Source organism: Pristiophorus japonicus, chromosome 21 (assembly GCF_044704955.1).
Source record: "Pristiophorus japonicus isolate sPriJap1 chromosome 21, sPriJap1.hap1, whole genome shotgun sequence".
Classification (NCBI taxonomy): domain Eukaryota; kingdom Metazoa; phylum Chordata; class Chondrichthyes; family Pristiophoridae; genus Pristiophorus; species Pristiophorus japonicus.
In genome coordinates, this window is record NC_091997.1 from 31053916 (window position 1) to 31077461 (window position 23546).

The following is a 23546-nucleotide window of genomic DNA, read 5'->3' on the forward strand; positions in this document are numbered from 1 at the left end:
CTGTGGCTCAGTGGGTAGCACTCTCGCCTCTGAGTCAGAAGGTTGAGCACAAAAATCTAGGCTGACACTCCAATGCAGTGCTGAGGGAGTGCTGCACTGTCGGAGATGCCGTATTTTGGATGAGACATTAAACCGAGTCTCTGTCTGCTCTCTCAGGCGGACGTAAAAGAACCCACGGCACTATTTCGAAGAAGAGCAGGGGAGTTATCCCCGGTGTCCTGGGCCAATATTTATCCCTCAACCAACATCACTAAAACAAATTATTTGGTCATTGTCAATTTGCAGCATTACAGCAGTATCACACTTCAAAAAGTATTTCATTGGCTGTAAAGCGCTTTGGTGATTGTGAAAGGCGCTATATAAATGCAAGTCTTTATGTTTTAAAATACTCATTGTCTAGGTTCACACAAAACGAATGGCCTCCTGGGCGATGTGCCTCAGAGCATACAGTGCCCGTGGAATCATACCACAGAAAGGAATCAATATATTTAGGAGAGCAGAGAGTGAAGGGCAAAAAAAATGGCACTGTGCTTTTATAAAACCAAAAGCATCTCACTTCACTTAGTTCCCTGTATGGACGACACACACATAAACCAGCAACCTTTACTGATTTAAACATTCCGGAGAGGGACTCAGTCTTCACTTCCAACAGTTTGGCACCGGTGCCAGCTCCAGCACCGGCACTTGCATTGTTAGACCATATATAGCGCTGTATAAGGTTTGCATACCAAAGGAAGTTTGCCAAGTTCTGATAAATATTTAAGATGTTTCCCCCGCCCCCCCGGAATTTCTTCTTTTAAACAGTAAGATTTTTTCCCGTGAAATGACAGACTCATTGCACAAGACACACCAGCACCACACATAACCTCCCGTTTCACTGTACATTATTATAGAAAACATAGAAACATAGAAAATAGGTGCAGGAGTAGGCCATTCGGCCCTTCGAGCCTGCATCGCCATTCAATAAGATCATGGCTGATCATTCCCTCAGTACCCCTTTCCTGCTTTCTCTCCATACCCCTTGATCCCCTTAGCCGTAAGGGCCATATCTAACTCCCTCTTGAATATATCCAATGAACTGGCATCAACAGGGAATTCCACAGGTTAACAACTCTCTTGAGTGAAGAAGTTTCTCCTCATCTCAGTCCTAAATGGCTTACCCCTTATACTAAGACTATGTCCCCTGGTTCTGGACTTCTCCAACATTGGGAACATTCTTCCCGCATCTAACCTGTCCAGTCCCATCAGAATCTTATACATTTCTATGAGATCCCCTCTCATCCTTCTAAACTCCAGTGAATAAAGGCCCAGTTGATCCAGTCTCTCCTCATATGACAATCCAGCCATCCCTGGAATCAGTCTGGTGAACCTTCGCTGCACTCGCTCAATAGCAAGAACGTCCTTCCTCAGATTAGGAGACCAAAACTGAACACAATATTCCAGATGAGGTCTCACTAAGGCCCTGTACAACTGCAGTAAGACCTCCCTGCTCCTATACTCAAATACCCTAAGCTATGAAGGCCAACATACCATTTGCCTTCTTCACCACCTGCTGTACCTGCATGCCCACTTTCAGTGACTAATGAACCATGACACCCAGGTCTCGTTGCATCTCCCCTTTTCCCAATCTGCCGCCATCCAGATAATATTCTGCCTTCGTGTTTTTGCCCCCAAAATGGATAACCTCACATTTATCCACATTATACTGCATCTGCCATGCATTTGCCCACTCACCTAACCTGTCCAAGTCACCCTGCAGCCTCTTAGCGTCCTCCTCACAGCTCACACCGCCACCCAGTTTAGTGTCATCCACAAACCTGGATATATTACACTCAATTCCTTCATCTAAATTGTTAATGTATATTGTAAAGAGCTGGGGTCCCAGCAATGAGCCCTGCAGCACTCCACTAGTCACTGCCTGCCATTATGTGCAAACCAATCAGATAACAACCAAGTTTCAAGAGAAAGATACGTGGAATTTGAACAATACACACTACACTGCCCAGCATCTCCTGTTCTTTGAACAGCACACTGAACATTTCTATTGACCAAAACTTTAAAAAAGAAAAACTTTTTGTTAGTCTGCATAGTGTGAAAAATCAGCACCAGATCACAAGATAATTACAGACAAGGAAGGCCATTTGGTCTCTCATCAATCCACAAAAAGCTTCCTGTTGGGAGAAATGATTTACAGCACTGTTCACGTCCTTGAGGGCATTTAACATTTCAACAATGTCCTCAGCTAACAAGAATGAAGGGTTCAGTAAGCAAGCGTTTTACTGACAAAGATCAGCACCTTTTCATTCCAGAATGCTGACTAGGAGCGAGTTAGCCAGTCTCTAACCCAATGGTAGATGCGTACAAAGTACTGGTCATTTGTGTCGCGAACAAGATGACGTTAACAAAAATTCAGTATCTAACTGGTTTCATTACCTCTGGTTCCTGTACTCCTTTAATTTGACTTCTATCAATCTTGCACTTGTGTCCTAATAATAATTAAAAAAAGACATTTTAAAAGCTAATCCTTTAACATTTACAGAACCAAGAGGACAGGATGATCAGCCAATCCTGAATCTGCAGCTGGCACCCCCAATGTGATTGATACTTACGGGGAGACGGGGAAGATGTGGGGGAGCACGGTAGTGCGGGGGAAACCTAGCAAGACCAGGGACCTGGCAGATGACTAAAGTGACAGGCTGGCCAGTTGCCGGGCGGGAAAGCTAGTGGCAAGAGGTCGCAGCCTGGGATCCTTGGGGACGGTCCCTAGTAATTGAAAGCTACAGATCGAGGCTTGGCAGGGGAGGCAGGAAGAAAACGGCAATTGGAAGGGACAGAGCTACCGATCGGTGCCGGGGTGTCGCTGATCATGGCAAGCGGTAGAGGCCATAATCGGCAGAGGAGAGGCCGAAGGATTCCTCGAGGGACTGGAGGGGGGAGGGGTGTGGGTGCACTCCTGCTTATCCTGGCCCACAAGGAGTGCTGTAAAGAGTACTTACCTTCCGGAGCTGGCATCTCCCTCCTCCATTTCGCTACCAGGTTTCCTAAGCCCGGCAACTGTTACATTTAAATTGAGCTCCCAATTATACGGTGGGAGCTTTATTTAAATATGTAACTGAAGTGTCCCGCCCTCACACGGTCGTTACCCCCGCCACTGTCAAAATGGCAACAGGCGCATACACTGCGAGTTGGGGACACGTTCAACATTTTTCAATTTTTACGCCCCGACTCTCTCTCGCCCGTCGTGGGGAAGATAATAGCGAGGCCAGTAACACTCAGTCTCCATGTGAGGTGATGAGCAGAGGCTAGGTTGTTCCCGTGCTAGAAAGGTGGGAATATCAGCTCTACCTAGCTGAAATATTAGAGTGGAAACTAATGCTGCTTTTATACTTGTGTCAGTGGGGCACTTAGCTGCCAGTTCCCAAAGTGTGGGTCTTGTGCAGTAGGTGGCACTCCTAATTTAAACCTAATGGCTTTGAGGAAGTCTAGTCAAAAACCAGATATTCTTGGAAGCTTCTTTGCAAACCCAGCAGATTCGAGTTGCTGCCCGCTACAAGATACCAGCATTGAGCGAACAGGTTTCACAAACATCTCAGACACTAATGGAAAGGCAGATTAAGCTATTCATTCCATTTGGTTACCACTCTCGCCCAACGGCTGTGGAGACGCACAAATGAAAAGCCAAGCATCTCCCACAAAGGAGGGGGAAACTTAAGGGAGATTCAACCTTAAGTGGCTCTTGCGCACCCACCCCCCCCACCTCCCTCCCCCCCAGCAGCTGGTCCAGTTTAGCATTGCCAGGGGCCCAGGAGCTCATTGGTTCTCCCATCAACCTGAAGATGGCACATGGTGACCCAATTTGGGAAAAGGAAAAAGAGAATTTTGCTCTTCCAAAGCAAAATTCTCATACTATCAAGTGTAAGTTACCCTCCTCTCCCATTCTCGATAGGCTATTCTACAAATTATGCCATTGATATGAACATTCATGTAGAAGAAAGTAATTTTAACTATAATGTTTGTGGTGCACACTCAAGACACCAGCGACTGGTTGCCAGATTTAAAAAAATATACTATTAGATGCTTCCAGGGTTCATTTTAAACAAGAGAGAAATTTAAACAGTATTGTACTTACTTCGCCCTCTGTTTTACTGTTTTCTTGGATAATTTTAATCCAGTTCAACATATCATCTCTATCCTCAGCCTGGAACAGGTATTCACAGAAATCTGACGTAGTCAGCCTGAAAACATTCTTCCTTTTAGTCTCACTGTATGAAATATCAATCAAACAAGCCTTGATACAAATGGGCTGCTCATCCTCGGCCGGGGAAGAAAGATAAGTCACTGCGTCCCTTTTATCCTTGTACAGGTACAGGGAATGTGATCGCAGGAGGGCGTACACCCTTTTCCAAGATCGAATGCTGCTCACAACCCTCTGTAATAAAGAAACACAATATATATATTTTTTAATGGCCTAAAAGGCAAACAACAACTTGCACCTTTAACACAGTGAAACGTCCCACGGCATTTCACAGGAATATTATGCGATAACAATTTGACACTGAGCCCCATAAGTAGAAATTAGCGCAGGTAGTCAAAGAGGTAGGTTTTAAGGAGCGTCTTGAAGGAGGAAAGTGAGGTAGAGAGGTGGAGAGATTGAGGTAATGAGTTCCAGAGCCTGGGGCCCTGGCAACAGAAGGCACGGTCACCGATGGTTGAGTGATTATAATCAGGGATGCTCAGGAGGGCAGGATTAGAGGAGCGCAGACATCTCGGGGGTTGTGGGACTGGAGGAGATTACAGAGATAAGGAGGGGCGAGGCCATAGAGGGATTTGAAAATAAGGATGAAAATGTTGAAATCGAGGTGTTGCTTAACCGGAAACCAGTGTAGGTCAGCGAGCACAGGGGTGATGGGTGAGCAGGACATGGTGCGAGTTAGGACACGGGAAGCCAAGTTTTGGATCACCTCTAGTTTATGTAGAGTAGAATGTAGGAGGCCAGCCAGGAGTGCGTTGGAATAGTCAAATCTAGAGGTAACAAAGGCATGGATGAGTGCTTCAACAACAGATGAGCTGAGGCAAGGGCGGAGACGGGCGATATTACGGAGGTGGAAATTGGCAGTCTTATTTATGCTGCGGATGTGTGGTCGAAAGCTCATTTCAGGGTCAAATATGACACCATACTGAATACCAGCAACTGAATATCGGTTCATTTTAATATTTTAAAAATTAGTTTGTTTAGTCTTCTTGTACAGTTGAAAGAAAACTAGTAAGATGAAGAGAAATAAATGCCCTGAATTTATGGAAAGCTAAGGTCTTGCTGGCGATACATGAATAATTGAATAAGCAAATAAATCAATCGGCCATCAGATAATCAGCACAACAAATGGGTAAGTGAAGAAACAAATGAATAAATCATTAGATAATCAAAGAAAATAACTAGAGAAGAGGAGCAGTAATACAATACATGTCAGCAGTTCACATAATACTATAATACCCTTTTCTAACAATCCCTTTGTCCACTTCATTCATTCCTAACCAACAGGCAGCGGTCTCATACACTTATGATTGCACAGAAAAATAGTATTGTTGATCAATACAGTATTGCAACAAAATGTTATGTTTGAAAATAAGAGATCATCACAAATCAAGATGTCAGTGATCAAGTTATTTTTCTGATGCGGGATTTTTTTTGCATTGAAAACATTTCCATCTTTCTTCACCGCAACAAAATCCCCCGAGATTCTCGCCCTTTAACGGTATTGCATTAATCTGAGGCGTACGATAATGGTAGCCAAGGCAACATGCAGAGCTCTCCCTGAGAAGAGGGCACCGGCATTTAGATGCACAAAATATTCCACGGATTTTAGTTTTTTTCTTTCTTCAGCCTGTAAGCTGGGTTTTACATTCCTACAGTTAGTCGGGGAATCCTGAGCTTTTGTGTATTTGTTGCGACAGAAGTGCTTGGGTGTACCCACTATCGGCGAGGGGGAGGGAGAGAGAGAATTCCCCATGTGTAAACCACACACATCAAAGCAGTAAATGCTGGAAAGAAACAGGATAATGTTTCTGGGGGCTTCTTCACTGGATCCTTGATGAAGGCTTCCACCCAAAACATTAACTTGCCTTTTTCTTTGAGATACTGACTGACTTGCTGTGTTTATCAATATTTTCTGGTTTATTTGCTTGTTGGATTATGTGTTTTTTCAAATAAGAATAAAAAGCAGACAAAGAATTCCACACAGAATTAATTCTCTAGTGTTCATATACACGTCAATTATCATTTACTGTCCGGCCACTGGTCTTGTTTTTAGCATCAACTTAGCTTTTAATAGACCTCTGCGGTCAGCCCATTTACAAAATAAATTACTATAGCTACAAGTACTGGATAGAAGCTAGTAAATAATGATAGTAATAGATACAGCATAATGTAGATACACACATATATGTCTTCACAGTAATAGTGAAGTACTGCAGATTCTTTGAATTAGAACTCCAAGAGATCTGTTGTAAGGTGTGGACCTTTGGAATCAGACAGCTTCTGGCCTCTGAGCTACGGAAATATGTATTCAAATGCATTCAGTTTTAGGTATTTTTTTTTACCCAATTTAGGATTTCCAGTTATGCTTTGCCAATGAAGTAGGCATAGCAGATTTTTTTAATTAACTAGCAGCATGCATGATATCAATATATCAAGTAAACAAAACTTTGAAAGAATATGTTTCATTTCAGTGAAACCGCAGGATAGATTCATGATGAATAAAGATACTTCTGCTTTATAACAGTACTTCATAGCTAACAAATTGTACAATTTCACAAGCAAGCACAAATCTGCTTGCTCTCATACCTATTCAACATAACATTTGTAAGCATTAACTTGTCATTCTATGTTGTACTTACATTAAAACTGCTGGTGCTGACAAAGGAAGCCCAGTCTGATGCAGGCTTACACTAAGTATTCATTCAAACACTACCTCATGGTTATATGAAATATTCAGGGAATCGGCTCAGGCCATTATGATGCCTCAATATTGAATTACCTCACATTAAACATCCCTAGAGCTTATTCCTAGTTAATTATTCAGAGTCTACCTTGAATTCAGGATCATACGGCACATCATACAAAGTAAATCGATAGCCTTAACCCTATTCCTTTTCAGCAAAATGGAAATGGTATAAAATGAGGGGAAAGAACAAAAATAGATCACAGCACACTGTTGAATTAGTTAATAATGCTTTTGGAAAAGCAACTGCACTGAGTTAGTACTTAAATACTGAGTCAGATTGATAGAAATTGATAAAACAGAAAGGATACAGTAGGTTAGTTTCTTAAACAATTCCAGGGTTTCTGTCTCCGCTACCCTATTCCACATGCTGCTTAATAACTGCATGAAGAACAACTTCCTAACATCAGTCCTAAATTTGCGCGTTTTAAAAAAAAAGTGTGAGTCAATCATGGAATGGAATTATCGGGAGTTGAGGAAAGGTTACCCGTCCGTCCTGTCCTCCTGATTGTGAGAAGCTACTTTCTTTGGAGAACAATAAAAGTCACAAGAAACTTTGTATTAATTGTTGTAAAATAATTGTTTCTCACCTTTTCTTAAACTACATAATAACAACAAGAAATAGGAGCAGGAGTCGGCCATTTGGCCCCTCGAGCCTGTTCCGCCTTTCAATAAGATTATGGCTGATCTGATCTTGGCCTCAACTCCACTTCCCTGCCCACTCCTCATAACCCTTCACTAGATGATGTAAAATCCATAAAGGAATTGTGAATACTTTCTTTGAGTTATAACACGCCCTTTGCTGACATCCCAATTACAGAACAAATTATATAGATTTCATATCTGTGAAGAATGTAGATATAGCAAAGACTCTGAATGTTTACTGGTCAGGAATACCTTTGTACTATGGTGCGTTGGTGTGTGTGAATTTTTAATTTTTATGTATTTTATTTTTATTAGAATCATTTATCATACCAAGTAAAATGTGATTATGGATCTTTATAGAGGCCATATATTATCTGGTCAATAGAAGCATAGCACTTCCTCTCTAGAATAGATAGAAGATGGTACATAACAGTGATACACTGCAGTTTCGTATTACTGAAAGGTCCAGTTGATACCATTAAAATGCAAATTCAGTAAACAGCGACCCCAACCCTATATGTAGCTGGCAAACCATGGCCCTGTCGTCCCTCCCAGGTGGACATAAAAGACCCTTTGACACCATTCAAAGAAGACGGGAGTTTTCCTGGTGTCTTGGCCAATATATATCTCTTAACATAACTAAAGACAGATTATCTAGACAGGCGTGTCATTGCTAAACCTTGCTTGTGAAAATTGGCTGCTGCATTTCCTACATGACAACAGTAACTACATTTCAAAAGTACTTCAATGGCTGTAATAGCGCTTTGGGACATCCTAAAGTCGTGAAAGGCGCCATAGAAATGCAAGTTCTTTCCCTGCTCCTCAGCCTGTACCGCAGATAAATTACTATACTCCAACTAAGTCTCCCTCTCTGCTTTCTAAATTGCTTTAGGTTTTTTCTAAGTATCATAAAAATAAGGACAGAATGCATGCCTTCAAAATGGAGGTCAAAATGCAAGTGTGCGCCCTGGTTCAATAATCCCGCATTTTCCAATTCAGCATCCCTTGAAGACTAGACCTGTGTCTTGACTCCCATGTGCAATGCTGGGAGATATTAACTAATATATAATAATAAACTTAAAAGTTTCCCTACATTACAACAGTAACTACACTTCAAAAGTAAAATGCTTTGGGATGCTACAAGATCGTGAACGGCGCTATACAAATGCAAGTTCTTCCTTTTGTTCTTTCTAAATAACTAAGTGGTCTGCTTAACACAAGCTTTGATGCTGCTGTGGAGTTAGGACTTGCCTTTCCCTTCTCTGTGACAAGCTGTCGAAAGTACAACCATCCCTCCTTTCTGACGTCACTGAAGGTCACATCACAGAGGTCAGACGTGGAATGTCGCTTAGATCTGGTGTTTTCGGAAGCATCCAAGCTTTCTAAGGACTAAACAGTAAAGAAGAAAATGGTAAATAATTGTCCTTAAAATTTGTGAAAACCAGAATTTTTTAATTTCCACTTTATCCCCGATCTGTTACGATTTTAAAATGCCTGATTTTTCAGATGTATGAGACACCTGCGCGAGTCAGGCGGGAACCTCATACATTTATACAAATTGGGGTTCTATTACATCAATGAGATCCCGATGCCATCTTAACCAGGAAGTGAGTGAGAGGCCGTCCCAACAGCAGCAACCTGGTCAGACCACCGAAGAGGTCCCGCAAGGCAAGATCAAAACTTTCCTTTGTAAGACCAGGAGCAGGATGGCTTTTCAGGGCCCCACAAGGGAAGTGTAGGCCTCCCCTGCCCGACGCCCAAACTGCTGACCACCCTGGAACCCCTGTCGCCCCACCCACTCACCCTCCATCCGTCCCCACACCTACCTTGGACCTAGCGGGCAGCTCAGACTTTCTGCTGTTTTCCACCGACTTCCCCGGCCATTTAATGAGGTCCGGCTGTTAAAATGGTCTGGGCCTCCCACTGCCGCTCGTGGACAGTCCGGCTGCTTGCTAGGCCGCTCTCTTATCCAAGAGTTAAAATTCCCACCAAAAAGTCTTAACTTTTTGTTTAACAATACAAAGATCTGTAATACACGTTATTCAAACCTCCACCGCTGATGTGTTGGAGTTTAAGAAGTCCATTTGGATGAACAAGAAAGTGACATTCCTGGTTTTGCTGTATTAACATTGCAACATTTTTTTTTTTGCACGTTGTTTACAACTTTCAAGGACAATGTGCAAAAACAAGAATGGAGAGCCCACTAACACAGATGCTGATCAGATACACCAAACTCGATTTGGGTCATTCCATTAGTGTGAGGCTGCATGTACAGGCTTAAGTAGGTCTGCAAGTTCATTTTGTGAAACTCCATGCCAATTTGGGTATTGTCAGATTCTTTTCTTTTCACCTCCTTTGGCTGGTTGCTTTCTATTATGGGAGGATGACCATGGAATCGCAAATGTCCCCCTAATTATTTTTTTGGGTACATGGCCTCTTTAACGGGCTACGCAGCCCATTCAAAATTTCACGCATGCGCGAAATTTCACATTGGAAAAACCAGTCCGAGGCTGTGCGGGACCGACGGAAGGCCACACAGCCTAGAGGGAATGTTGCATCCTCCAGGATCTTGCCCAAATGGCTGCTATTTCTGTGAGATTTGACAGTGAGGATTAGCAGGCTATTTGACTGTGGGGAAGGATGCATCACAGCCAAGCCCAATCTTGTCCTCACCAGATATACACACACACACGGTATTGATCAAGAGGGGCAACACTGGATGATTTCCCCATTCCCCCACCCCCTCCAACCCAAGGGGAATGAGGCCAACTGCATTGTTCCTACTGCAGCACTGGCTGAGATCAGCTGACTCAGCATAGTCCAGAGATCAAATTGGGGACCTTCTCATTATATTTTCAATTCAAGTATTGATCCCATGGCCAGTAGATTAATCACTTGCATGTCGAGATTAAAATCAATAAAAGACATTCTTAAAAGTAAAAAATGATATTGGATACTTGCACTCAAGAAATTATTTTTTTAATATTCAGAGATTCTGGACAGATGTTTTAAGTGTGGGTTATGTACTCTTACACCTCACCCCTAGCCTGTCCTAGTGTGAGAGTGTATCTTAAATTGGATTTTTACAGGAAAGTTTTATTTAATGCTTTGTACCAGAACCAGATTTTGTTGCGTTAAAAACACATTTTAAAAACCATTTCCCTCTTCATATGAGCTGTATGTGAGACATTGTGGGCTGCTGAGGGAAATTGTATTTCAATAGTATTCAAGCCCCACAGATTACCTACATCAATGTATTTCAAATTTAAGCCATCAGGATACAGAATTGTAGTCTTAAGTACTAAATAACTGTTGCACTTGCCTGCAATAGAATGTTAAGATTTACAACACTGACTAGCCTTCAAAACTAAATACGACAATTGAAGTGAGGAATATAACAACACAAATCATCATCATAGAACAAAGAATTAGCACTGTTTTACAGTTAACCCCTTTATTGGTCACTGCTTTATTCAAATCCATTTAATCATTTTAGCATTGTTAGCAACCACTTTGTCTCCCTTTCCATCGTCCGGAGATGAGGGGGTTACCTTATGATGATAGATTGAGTAGACTGGGTCTTTACTCGTTGGAGTTCAGAAGGATGAGGGGTGATCTTATAGAAACATTTAAAATAATGAAAGGGATAGACATGATAGAGGCAGAGAGATTGTTTCCACTGGTCGGGGAGACTAGAACTAGGGGGCACAACCTCAAAATACGGGGGAGCCAATTTAAAACCGAGTTGAGAAGGAATTTCTTCTCCCAGAGGGTTGTGAATCTGTGGAATTCTCTGCCCAAGGAAGCAGTTGAGGCTAGCTCATTGAATGTATTCAAGTCACAGATAGAATTTTTAACCAATAAGGGAATTAAGGGTTACGGGGAGCGGGCGGGTAAGTGGAGCTGAGTCCACAGTCAGATCAGCCATAATCTTGTTGAATGGCTCGAGGGGCTAGATGGCCTACTCCTGTTCCTAATTCTTATGTTCTTATGTCTCTCCTTGTAGGACCCCTGGGCCAATAGCAAAAGGCAATTGACTTGCTCCTAAGATGCTGTAAGGAAAATCGTGTTGGTGTTCAAAGAAATACAGTGCCAAAATAATACCATTTATTTTTCAATCAGTTTCTCATTGCATCCATGAAATGGAGCTCTGGTCAAGAAAGCAAACAATAACTTTGGTCATGAACAGATATGACGGCTTTCACAGCTCCCCACACACACCTTAGCAGTCTCACTTCAGACACCAACTAGTTAATATCTGGCAGCTGCAGACTGGCTTTCAGAACAAAGCCACCAGACTCGTCAAACTGGCCAGGATTGCCAATACACATTGCTGCAATTCTAGTGCGAGTACTCACACACTTAGACTTTGGATTGCTGTTTTTAAAAAAAAAAGCTTGTTCAATTAGCCGATCTCAACCAAGGCAGCAACTGGAGTACTTGAATTTATTGCAGCAACCTTAGACAGGGGGAAGAATCAGCAAAAGTCCCACCCCTGATCTATCCAGAGCCCCCACCGGAAAATGATTGCATATTAAAAAGAACACTTACAAACGGAGGAGCCTAGAGGGGAGAAAAATTACTTGGAAATTTTAAGGAAAAAAAAAATTGAGGGGAACATACTTTACACCTTGGGCAAAAGATCTAACCAAAATATGTATAATCAGAATTGGGATCCTCATTAGCAGTTAGTGAAGCAATATCTGAATAGAAATTAAGTGCAGTATGATGCCTACAGGTATCTGAAATGTAATTTCTAAGAAGTGCTAATCTTTAGGTGCTAGATTAAAAATAGAAACTGCTGAACAGTGCACAGCAGGTCTCTGCACATCTGAAAAAAAGGCAGGTTAATGTTTTGGGCGGGACCCTTTCACTCACAAAGAGCTCCAACACAATTGTTAAACCGTCTTCCTCCTTCTGATGTTGTCTGACCTGCTGTACATTACCGGTTTCTAAATTGTAGATTTCCAGGATTCACAGTTTATAATCTCTAGGAACTGAATGGTTCTTTCATATAGATCCCAACGCATCCTTTGAAAAATGTCACGGTAATTCAGCTCAGATGATGCTGTACACTTCTCCAGTGAATGGCGTGCAATATTTACAGGTCAGAAGTTTACATCATCTTTGCGTTGTCGTGAAAGGCCATGTTTTTCCTTACTAATTGGCGCAGAAATGAAAACTTACATTTTATAAATAATGTAACAGTTTTGCTATTTTTCCATCACTGAATGCTTTACTCTACATTAAAAAATGGTTTATTCATTGCCACAGATTCAGCAATTACCCTAGCCAGAAGCTATGCTTAAACTGTTGATCACTGAAAGCACAACTTCTAAGGATTATAATTACGGTATACTAATTACACACTTCTTGAATGCTGGTAATCTGAAATAGAATCAGAAAATGTTGGAAATATGCAGAACAGTCAGCATCTGAAAGAAGAACGAGGCCAAGATTTTGGTCATGAACAGTCAAACTGATAAAAGGTCCGACTAAATTCATTAGCCCATTAATGTATTTCAGGTGCTTATTGACCTGCTGTAGTTCCAGAATTTGAGGTTTTTATTTCCGATTGAAGTCATTCAGGTACCGTGGAGATGACCCATGAACCCTTAGAATCTACTCACACAGATGAAGGTAACAGTTGGCGTAAAGACGATACTGGCCCATTAAAGTGACCTCCCCTGTTACCTGGAGACAAGCAAGCAATGATTGATAGGTGCACTTTGGCCTCCAGGCTGGTGTTTACTCAAATTCATTGCTGTAGGAATAAGTTTCCATAATAGCTTCAGAGTGCAAGGTTCACATTGAGGGATGCCATCTCGAGTTGAATCCTCACGAGACTCTCACTGGAATGATGCATAAATGGAACTTCGTGAGGGTGACTTTTTGTATTTGCTTTGTTCATTGTTGAACTAGGCATTGCTCATTCCAGGCATGTACAAACCAGGAACTCCATTACTATTCAACAATACATTGGAACCATGGTGGAACCTACCTTAATCATGGACCAGTGTTGATGATCTGAGAATCATATAATCATAGAACTTTACAGCACGGAAGGAAGCCATTTCGGCCCATTGTTTCCGCACCGGCTGACAAAGAGCTATCCAGACTAATCCCACTTTCCAGCTCTTGGTTTGCAGCCCTGTAGGTTACGGCACTTCGAGTGCACATCCAAGCACTTTTTAAATGTGGTGAGGATTTCTGCCTCTACCATCCTTTCAGACAGCGAGTTCCAGATCCCCAACACCCTCTGGGTGAAGAAATTTCCCTGACATCTCCTACCAATTACTTTAAATCTATGCCCCCAGGTTGTTGACCCCTCTGCTAAGGGAAATAGGTCCTTCCTATCCACTCTATCTAGGACCCTCATTGTTTTTTATACACCTCAATAAGGTCGCGCCCCCCCCCCCCTCAGCCTTCTCTGTCCCAAAGAAAACAAACCCAGCCTATCCAATCTTTCTTCATAGCTAAAAGTCTCCAGTCCAGGCAACATCCTCGTAAATCTCCATACCCACTCTACTGCAATCACGTCTTTCCTGTAATGTGGTGACCAAAACTGCACGCAGTACTCTAGCTGTGGTCTAACTGGTGTTTTATATATTTCAAGCATAACCTCCCTGCTCTTGTATTCTGTGCCTCGGCTAAAAAAGGCAAGTATTCCATATGCCTTCTTAACTATTCTGTTCCAAACACAGATGAGACTGCACACAGGGAGGTTAAAGTAACAGTGACCTCAGTCTTTATTAAGACAAATCCAGAGTGAGGAACAGTCCTTAGGGGCTGGTTTATATACGGTGCTCCCAAGGAATGCTGGGATCCCTTGGGTCTTCAGGGGTGCGCTCCCAAGTGGCGGAACATGGGAGTGCATGCTTTACAGATACACATCATCATTCACCTCCTGCAAAGTCAAAGTGAAAACTATTTACAAGGTGAGGCGGTCGGGAGCCTTTCTTTCCCTGGTGGATCGCCTCGGTACAAATGTCTATTCTGGTGTGTTGGCTGTGCCCTCGCTAGGCTGGCGTGTTGTTGGCCATGCAGGGCTGTTGGGCGTGATAGATTCGATTTCCTGGTCCGGGGTGGTGTCGTTAATCCTTTGGGTGTGTGTTGTGGTCTCGAAAAAGATGATGTCTGCTGTGGGTTGTTCAGGGCAGTCTGTGAACCGCAGCCTCGTTTGGTCCAGGTGCTTTCTGCAAATCTGTCCATTATCTATCACCGTGCCCACGATCCACTTGGGACCATGTCCATCATTTAGCACATACACATGGTCATTCAGATCAATTTCCTGTGACACAGTGGCGCGACCATCATTTACATTTTGTTGCTGCTGCCTGCTCTCTACCTGATCATGCAGGTTGAGGTGAACCAGCGAGAGTCTGGTTTTAAGTGTCCTTTTCATGAGTAGTTCAGCCGGGGACACCCCTGTGAGCGAGTGGGGTCTTGTGCAGTAGCTGAGCAGTACTCAGGACAGGCGGATGTGGAGTGAGCCTTCTGTGACTCGTTTCAGGCTCTGTTTGATTGTTTGTACTGCCTGCTCTGCCTGCCTATTGGAGGCTGGTTTAAACGGGGCTGAGGTGACATGTTTGATCCCATTGTTGGTTATGAATTCTTTAAATTCGGCACTGGTGAAACATGGCCCGTTGTCACTGACCAGTATGTCAGGCAGGCCGTGCGTGGCAAACATGGCCCTCAGGCTTTCAATGGTGGCAGTGGCGGTGCTTCCCGCCATTATTTCACATTCAATCCATTTTGAAAAAGCATCCACCACCACCAGAAACATTTTACTGAGAAACGGGCCCGCATAGTCGACATGGATCCTCGACCATGGTCTGGAGGGCGTTGCTCAACTGAGCACACATGCTGCATTGCCGTACACAGGACTCTAAGTCAGAGTCGATACCGGGCCACCACACGTGGGATCTGGCTATCACTTTCATCATTACTATACCCGGGTGTGTGCTGTGGAGATCCGAGATGAACTTCTCCCTGCCCTTTTTGGGTAGCACTACCCCACAATAGGCAGTCTGCCTGAATGGACAACTCGTCCTTTCGCCGCTGGAACGGCTTGATTAGCTCTTGCATTTCAACGGGGATGCTGGCCCAGCTCCCATGCAGTACACAGTTTTTTACTAGGGACAGCAGAGGATCTTGGCTGATCCAAGTCCTAATCTGGCGGGCCGTGACAGGTGATTTATCATTTTCAAACGCTTCCATGACCATCAACAAGTCTGCGGGCTGCGCCACCATCAACAAGTTTGCAGGTTGCGCCATTTCCACCCCCGTGGTGGGCAATGGTAGCCGACTGAGTGCATCCAGACAGTTCTCGGTGCCTGGCCTGTGGCGGATGATATAGTTATACGCTGATAGCGCGAGTGCCCACCTTTGTATGCGGGCTGAGGCATTAGTATTTATCCCCTTGTTTTCAGCGAACAGGGATATGAGGGGCTTGTGATCAGTTTCCAGCTCAAATTTGAGGCCAAACAGATACTGATGCATTTTCTTTACCCCGAACACACACGCTAATGCCTCTTTCTCAATCATGCTGTAGGCCCTCTCAGCCTTAGACAAACTCCTGGAGGCACTGGCGACAGATTGCAACTTCCCCACAACGTTAGCTTGTTGTAATACACACCCGACTCCATACGACGACTCATCACATACTAGCACAAGTCTTTTACACCGGTTATACAATACAAGCAGCTTGTTGGAGCATAAAATGTTTCTGGTTTTCTCAAAAGCAATTACTTGTTTTTTTCCCCATACCCAGTTCTCACCTTTACGCAATAGCACATGTAGGGGCTCTAAGAGGGTGCTTAACCCCAGTAGGAAGTTACCAAAATAGTTGAGGAGTGCCAGGAACGACCGCAGCTCCGTGACGTTGTGTGGCCTGGGTGCGTTCCTGATAGCCTCTGTCTTGGCGTCTGTGGGCCGAATGCCGTCCGTCGCGATGTTTCTCTCCAAAAACTCCACTTCTGTTGCCAAGAAGACGCATTCCGATCTCTTCAGCCGCAGCTCTACGCGATCCAGTCGCTGGAGGACCTCCTCCAGGTCTTGTAGGTGCTCGACGGTGTCCCGACCCGTGACCAATATGTCATCCTGAAAAACCACCGTGCGTGGTACCGACTTGAGTAGGCTCTCCATGTTTCTCTGGAAGATCGCTGCAGCTGACCGAATTCCAAACGGGCATCTGTTGTAGATGAACAGTCCCTTGTGCGTGTTGATGCAGGTGAGGCCCTTCGAAGACTCCTCCAGCTCCTGCATCATGTAGGCCAAAGTCAGGTCGAGCTTGGTGAACGTCTTGCCTCCGGCCAGCGTCGCAAATAGGTCGTCTGCCTTAGGTAGCAGGTATTGGTCCTGTAGCGAGAAACGATTAATAGTTACTTTATAATCGCCGCAAATCCTGACCTTGCCATCACTTTTGAGTATTGGAACAATCGGGCTGGCCCACTCGCTGAATTCCACTGGGGAGATGATGCCCTCGCATTGCAGCCTGTCCAGCTCGATTTCCACTCTCTCCCTCATCATGTGAGGTACCGCTCGCACCTTGTGGGACCAAGTGGATCCGCACCTTCGCCCTGGAAAAGTTTCCAATGCCTGGCTCAAAAAGGGAAGGAAATTTGTTAAGAACCTGGGTACATGAGGCCTCATCGACATGTGATAGCACTCGGATGTCATCCCAGTTCCAGCGGATTTTGCCCAGCCAGCTCCTTCCAAGCTGTGTGGGGCCATCGCCCGGGACAATCCAGAGTGGCAGTACGTGCACCATGCCCTCGTAGGTGACCTTGACCATGGCACTGCCCGGGACAGCGATGAGCTCTTTGGTGTACGTTCTCAGTTTCGTGTGGATGGGGCTCAGGACTGATCTGAGTGTCTTGTTGCACCACAGTCTCTCAAACATCTTTTTACTCATGATGGATTGGCTAGCGCCAGTGTCCAATTCCATGGCTACGGGTAAGCCATTCAATTTTACATTTAGCATTATAGATGGACATTTCATCAAAAATGTGCGCACCCCGTGTACTACAGCATCTGCCTCCTCTCTGAGGCTAGAAATTGCTTTGATCCACCATGGACCGATCTTCCTCTGCCATGTGGTGGTTAGCAGGTTTTGCAGAGCTTGCAGCTGGAGCTTGCGTTGGAGGTGCCCCATTGTTCCACAGCTCTTGCAAACATACCCTTTGAAGCGGCATGAATAGGCTGAATGGAAGCCTCCACAACGCCAACAAGGTGTGAATTGCCTTGCATTCATCCTTTGTTGCGGACTCTGAGTCACCTTGGTAATACCTGAGGTCTGCTGGCAGTTGCAGACTCGTGGTTTCTTCCCTGTACATTTCTGCTCACAAACAGTTCCAGTTAATTTATGAATATTGCTAGCACTCGTGTGCTGAGAGATTTGTTTGGTGTTATCACTGGTGGACATAAACGCCTGTGCTATCGCAATGGCCTTACTGAGGGTCGGTGTCTCTACAGTCAAAAGTTTTCGTAGGATGGTCTCGTGGCCAATGCCCAGTACAAAAAAGTCTCTGAGCATCTGGTCCAGGTAGTCATCAAACTCACACTGTCCTGCAAGTCGCCTTAGCTCGGCGACATAGCTCACCACTTCCTGACCTTCAGATCCCTGGCACGTGTAGAACCGATACCGTGCCATCCACACGCTTTCCCTCAGGTTAAGATGCTGCCGAACCAGTGTACACAGCTCCTCATATGGCTTATCTGTGGGTTTCACCGGAGCCAGAAGATTCTTCATGAGGCTGTAGGTTGGTGCCCTGCAGACCATGAGGAGGACCGCTCTCCTTTTTGCAGCGCTTCCTTCTCCGCCCAGCTCGTTGGCTACAAAGTACTGGTCTAGCCATTCTACATCGGCTTCCAAGTCCTCATCCTCCGAGAACTTCACCAGGATGCCCAAAGTTTGCTGCATCTTTGCGTTGGATTCGTATACTCGTCGCCAGTTATTGTGTTCCTAACACAGATGAGGCTGCACACAGGGAGGTTAAAGTAACAGTGACCTTAGTCTTTATTAAGACACTCCAGAGTGAGGAACAGGCCTTAGGGATTGGCTTATATACAGTGCTTCCAAGGGATGCTGGGATCCCTTGGGACTTCAAGGGATGTGCTCCCTGGTGGCGGAACATGGGAGTGCATGCTTTACAGATACACAACATTAACTACCTTATCTACCTGGCTTGCTACCTTCAGGGATCTGTGGACATGCACTCCAAGGTCTCTTTGTTCCTCTACACTGCTCACTGTCCTACCATTTAATGTGTATTCCTTTGCCTGGTTAGCCTTCCCCAAATGCATTACCTTTGGGAAATAGGCCTCAGTCATTAGTATCACAGGAATTAGTTAAGACCTTTTTCCCTGTTCATAAGTTTCTGCAATGTACGATGGATAGCGCAATCAATATTATACACAAGGTTCTTTAAATGCAATCAAAGACACATTTGGCTGAATTTTCAGACCTGCCGGCAGCAGAAACAGGGCTTCAGTGCCTTGAAAATGGTGGCAATTACCTACTGCTCAGTGGAAATGTTCACCCGGTCATTCTGTCCTCATGCAAGGACTAGCGAGCAGCCGCCCAAAGTCCACTTGGGGTGGAAAATATATCCCAAAAAGAATGGGACTGGTTTTTTTTGCTCAAAGTACTCCTCTAATTCAAAATAAGACAATTCATTAATATATTAAAAATATTACGTCTGCAATAATCTCCTGTTGTCACATTTTGTCACACTTTCGTGTCAACTTTTTTCCCATTATATATTCCTATGTCTACATTTATAATGGACTCCGCCTGTTTAATATTGTCGCACTGTAAATACAGCATTCCACCAATGGGCATACTGTGGCGACACAGTACTTTAACCTTTACAGCAGAGACATGCCTATATTCCAACCAACTCTACTTCCCAAATTTGAGTAAGTTTTTCTATTTCTATATGACAATACAAAAATTAAAGTATCAAAAAAATAAGGATAGAAAGGTAGGACGCTGCTTCAACTGAAGACAACACCCGATCTTGACTCCCCATTTATGCCACAGAGTGTTCTGAAAATTGTCAAATTTCTCACCAAAGGGGAGGTCACTCCCAGGCTTCTCTGAAGACACAACTCTACAATTAACGAAGACATTCCAGGATGCATGGAGTTTCACCCATCAGTTACAACAGAGACCCAAAATGTCAGGTGCCCACTCGGGTATGGATTTTGATGTTTTTTTTGATTATTTGAAGGTTTTTTTTTAATAACTTGGGGAGGGGGGGGGGGGGGGCGGAAATAATTTGAACTGAAAATACTCCTATTGGATTTTCCTGTGGTTAAAGAATAATGCAAATTCATGTACATGACTGGACCAGTGCCCAACTCAGAAACGAGCCTCAAAGCAAACATAAAAGGTGACCAATATTAAACCTCATTTATGTACTATTCCAGTTAAGTCTGGTGAGGATTCAACTCCAAAGAGAATTCCACGGTGTTTTTATTTTAATTTTAATTAACTCTAAATGGATCTTGTACTTTAAAAAAAATTTCAGTTTCAGAAACTATTAATCTTTAATGTCTCAAAATCTGGAGCTGTGCCCATTACATAAGCATATTCCTTCAGCAACAGGTTTGACTTGGGTATTGCAGCAATGTGGATGTAGATTTGGAGGGGATGTCACAATGCGGCTATTAATCAGCATTTACTTACTAAGTAGGTTATATTAAAGGGCAGTAAAAGTATCGCAAACAACAGAATAAGTAGCGTTTGTAGCTGATCCTGACCACTCTCAGTTTGTGTCACAGCGTCCATTTAAGGAGCAGGTTAATGCGGGCCAAACAAAGCTAACATCTAGACTATCTGTACTTCATTAGTGCAGAGTATCATTAATGGTGACTCCGCTGGCGAACAATACTGTTAGTTACTCATTTTTCTCCACTCTCATTTCTAAATCAGCTCTTACCCCATCTGTGAAAAAGTTCCTCAGCATCTTCAGACTTGGAACCCGTTTTGGCAATTTCCTAATAAAAATGAAGAACATAACCAGGATCAAAATATATCAACTTCTTGGACATATCTGCACCTAATTATAATAGGATGTGGTTATGAATTGTGAATATAAGTAAGTGACACTTATTTTATGGTTGCTGTTTTAGGTTTAAAAAATGGTACAAATTGTTGCATATGGAAGAACTCCACAAGACTGAGTACTGTGAGCTAAAATTGATGTGACCTTAGTCTCTTTAATACAACTCCAGAGTGCCTAAGCAGCACGGCAGACAACCTTTTATACTTCCTTGCACGAGGTGTGTAGGTGACCCTTGGGCCTCCAACAGTTGCGCTCTCTGGTGGCAAGTCTTACACAGTTACAATGATTACATATATAACATCACTCTTTCGCCCCCCCCCCCGCCCCCGCACAAAAGTCTTTGATACAAATTATTTACAAGTTGAGACGATCCGGGGCCCTAAGCTTCCTGGTTGATCGTCTGAGTTCAAACTATGGCATGGGTGAGCTGGTCGGACCATTGCTGCACTGCAGCGTGGCTGGTCGGACAGGACTGTTAGGAATGGTGGGTTCATCTTGATTGACAGCGAGGTCGATTACTGGTTGGGTGTGTGTTGGTGGATCGATGATGGTGATGTCCTCTTCAGGTTGTTGCTGGTTGTCGGTGAACCACAGTTTGGTCTGATCCAAATGCTTTCTGCATATTTGTCCATTCAATAGTTTGACTATAAACACTTTATTCCCCTCCTTGGCCAAGACAGTGCCAGCGACACATTTAGGATCATGACCGTAATTAGGGGCAAACACAGGATCGTTAACATCAGTCACGCGATACAGCCGCACGATCGTGGTACATGTTTTGCTGGTGATGCCGGGTTTCCACATGATCATTTAGATCCGGGTGGACTAGGGAGAACCTGGTTTTGAGTGCTCTCTTCATTAACAATTCTGCAGGGGGAACCCCAGTGAGTGAGTGGGGTCATGTCCGGTAGCTGAGCAGAACCTGAGATAAGTGGGACTGCAAGGAGCCTTCCGTCACACGTTTCAAGCTCTGCCCGTTCCGCTTGACCATTGGATGCGGGCTTAAACAGGGCAAACCCGACATAGAAACATAGAAAATAGGTGCAGGAGTAGGACATTCAGCCCTTCGAGCCTGCACCACCATTCAATAAGATCATGGCTCATCATTCCCTCAGTACCCCTTTCCTGCTTTCTCTCCATACCCCTTGATCCCCATAGCCATAAGGGCCATATCTAACTCCCTCTTGAATATATCCAATGAACTGGCATCAACTCTCTGCGTCAGGGAATTCCACAGGTTAACAAATCTCTGAGTGAAGAAGTTTCTACTCATCTCAGTACTAAATAGACTACTAAATGGAATACCCATTATCCTAAGAATGTGTCCCCTGGTTCTGGACTTCCCCAACATGCTTGATGCCATTGCGGGTCATAAACTCGTTGAATTCCGAGCTGGTGAAACACGGTCCATTGTCACTGACAAAGACATTGGGCAGGCCATGGGTGGCGAACATAGCCAGGAGGCTTTCAATGGTGGCAGTGGATGTGCTGGATTATGCATTCAATCCATTTAGAGTAAGCGTCTACTACAACTAAAAACATCTTTACGAGAAAGGGGCCAGCAAAATCTATGTGGATCCTGGACCACGGTTTGGAGGGCTATGATCACAGACTCAATGAAGCCTCCCTTAGTGCATTGCTCAGTTGTGAGCACGTGTTGCACTGGTGTACGCATGACTCTAAGTCCAAGTCCGAGTCCAATGCCGAGCCACCAAACATGCGACCTGGCTATAGCCTTCATCATGACTATGCCTGGGTGGGTACTGTGTAGGTCGCATATAAATGTTTCCCTGCCTTTTTTTGGCAAAACCACGCGATTACCCCATAAGAGACAATCTGACTGGATGGACATTTTGCATTAAGTTCATCTTGCATCTCGCCGGGAACGGCCAACCAGCTTCTATTGAGGACGCAACTTTTTACAAGTGATAGCACAGGATCCTGGCTGGTCCAGGTCCTGATCTGGCGAGCAGTGAGGGGTGACCCCTCACTCTCAAAAGCAGTGGACACTGGTAACCGACTGAGGGCATCAGCACAGTTCTCTGTGCCTGGTCTGTGGCGGATAACATAGTCATAGGCGGACAATGTTAATGCCCATCTTTGGATGCGGGACGAAGCATTGGTGTTTATGCCTTTGCTTTTCGAAAACATTAAAATGAGCAGTTTGTGGTCGGTTTCAAGCTCAAAACAAAGTCCAAATAGGTATTGGTGTATTTTCTTAACCCTATATACACATGCTGAAGCCTCTTTCTCGACCATACTGTAGGCTCTTTCAGCCTTAGACAGACTTCTAGACGTGTATGCAACTGGTTGAAGTTTGCCCGAAACATTGGTTTGCTATAACACACAGCTGACCCTGTATGAAGATGCATCACAAGCTAGCACTAATCGTTTACAAGGGTCATACAGTAAAAGTAACTTATTAGAACAAAGTAGGTTTCTGGCCTTCTCAAAGGCTGTCTCTTGAGATTTACCCCAAACCCAGTACGTATCAACATGTGCAACGGTTCCAGCAAAGTGATTAACCCGGGTAGAAAGTTACCAAAATAGTTGAGGAGTCCCAGGAACAAACGCAGCTCCGTCACATTCTGTGGTCTGGGTGCATTCTTGATGGCCTCTGTCTTTGAGTCTGTGAATCTGATGCCATCTGCCACAATCTTTCTCCCCAAAAATTCGACCTCTGGCGCCAGGAAAACACACTTGGAGCGTTTCAGCCGGAGTCCCACTCTGTCTAGACGACTTAGAACCGCTTCCAGGTTGTGCAGGTGTTCGATGGTATCATGGCCGATGATCAGGATGTCGTCGTGAAACACAACAGTGCGCGGAACTG

At 44.2% G+C, this 23546-nt stretch overlaps 1 protein-coding gene across 6 annotated transcripts in view; it reads right to left on the bottom strand.

Annotated features, from left to right (window-relative positions):
- Nucleotides 1-23546, bottom strand: part of arhgap23a (Rho GTPase activating protein 23a) — a 482417-nt gene that overhangs the window by 43813 nt on the left and 415058 nt on the right. For all 6 annotated transcript variants that reach the window (XM_070864541.1, XM_070864540.1, XM_070864539.1 and 3 more), the window contains 4 exons: nt 20591-20648; nt 8895-9032; nt 4130-4429; nt 2434-2486 (listed from right to left, as the gene is read on the bottom strand). In XM_070864541.1, coding sequence (XP_070720642.1) covers nt 2434-2486; nt 4130-4429; nt 8895-9032; nt 20591-20648 — 549 coding nt within the window. The remainder of the gene's footprint in view (nt 1-2433; nt 2487-4129; nt 4430-8894; nt 9033-20590; nt 20649-23546) is intronic.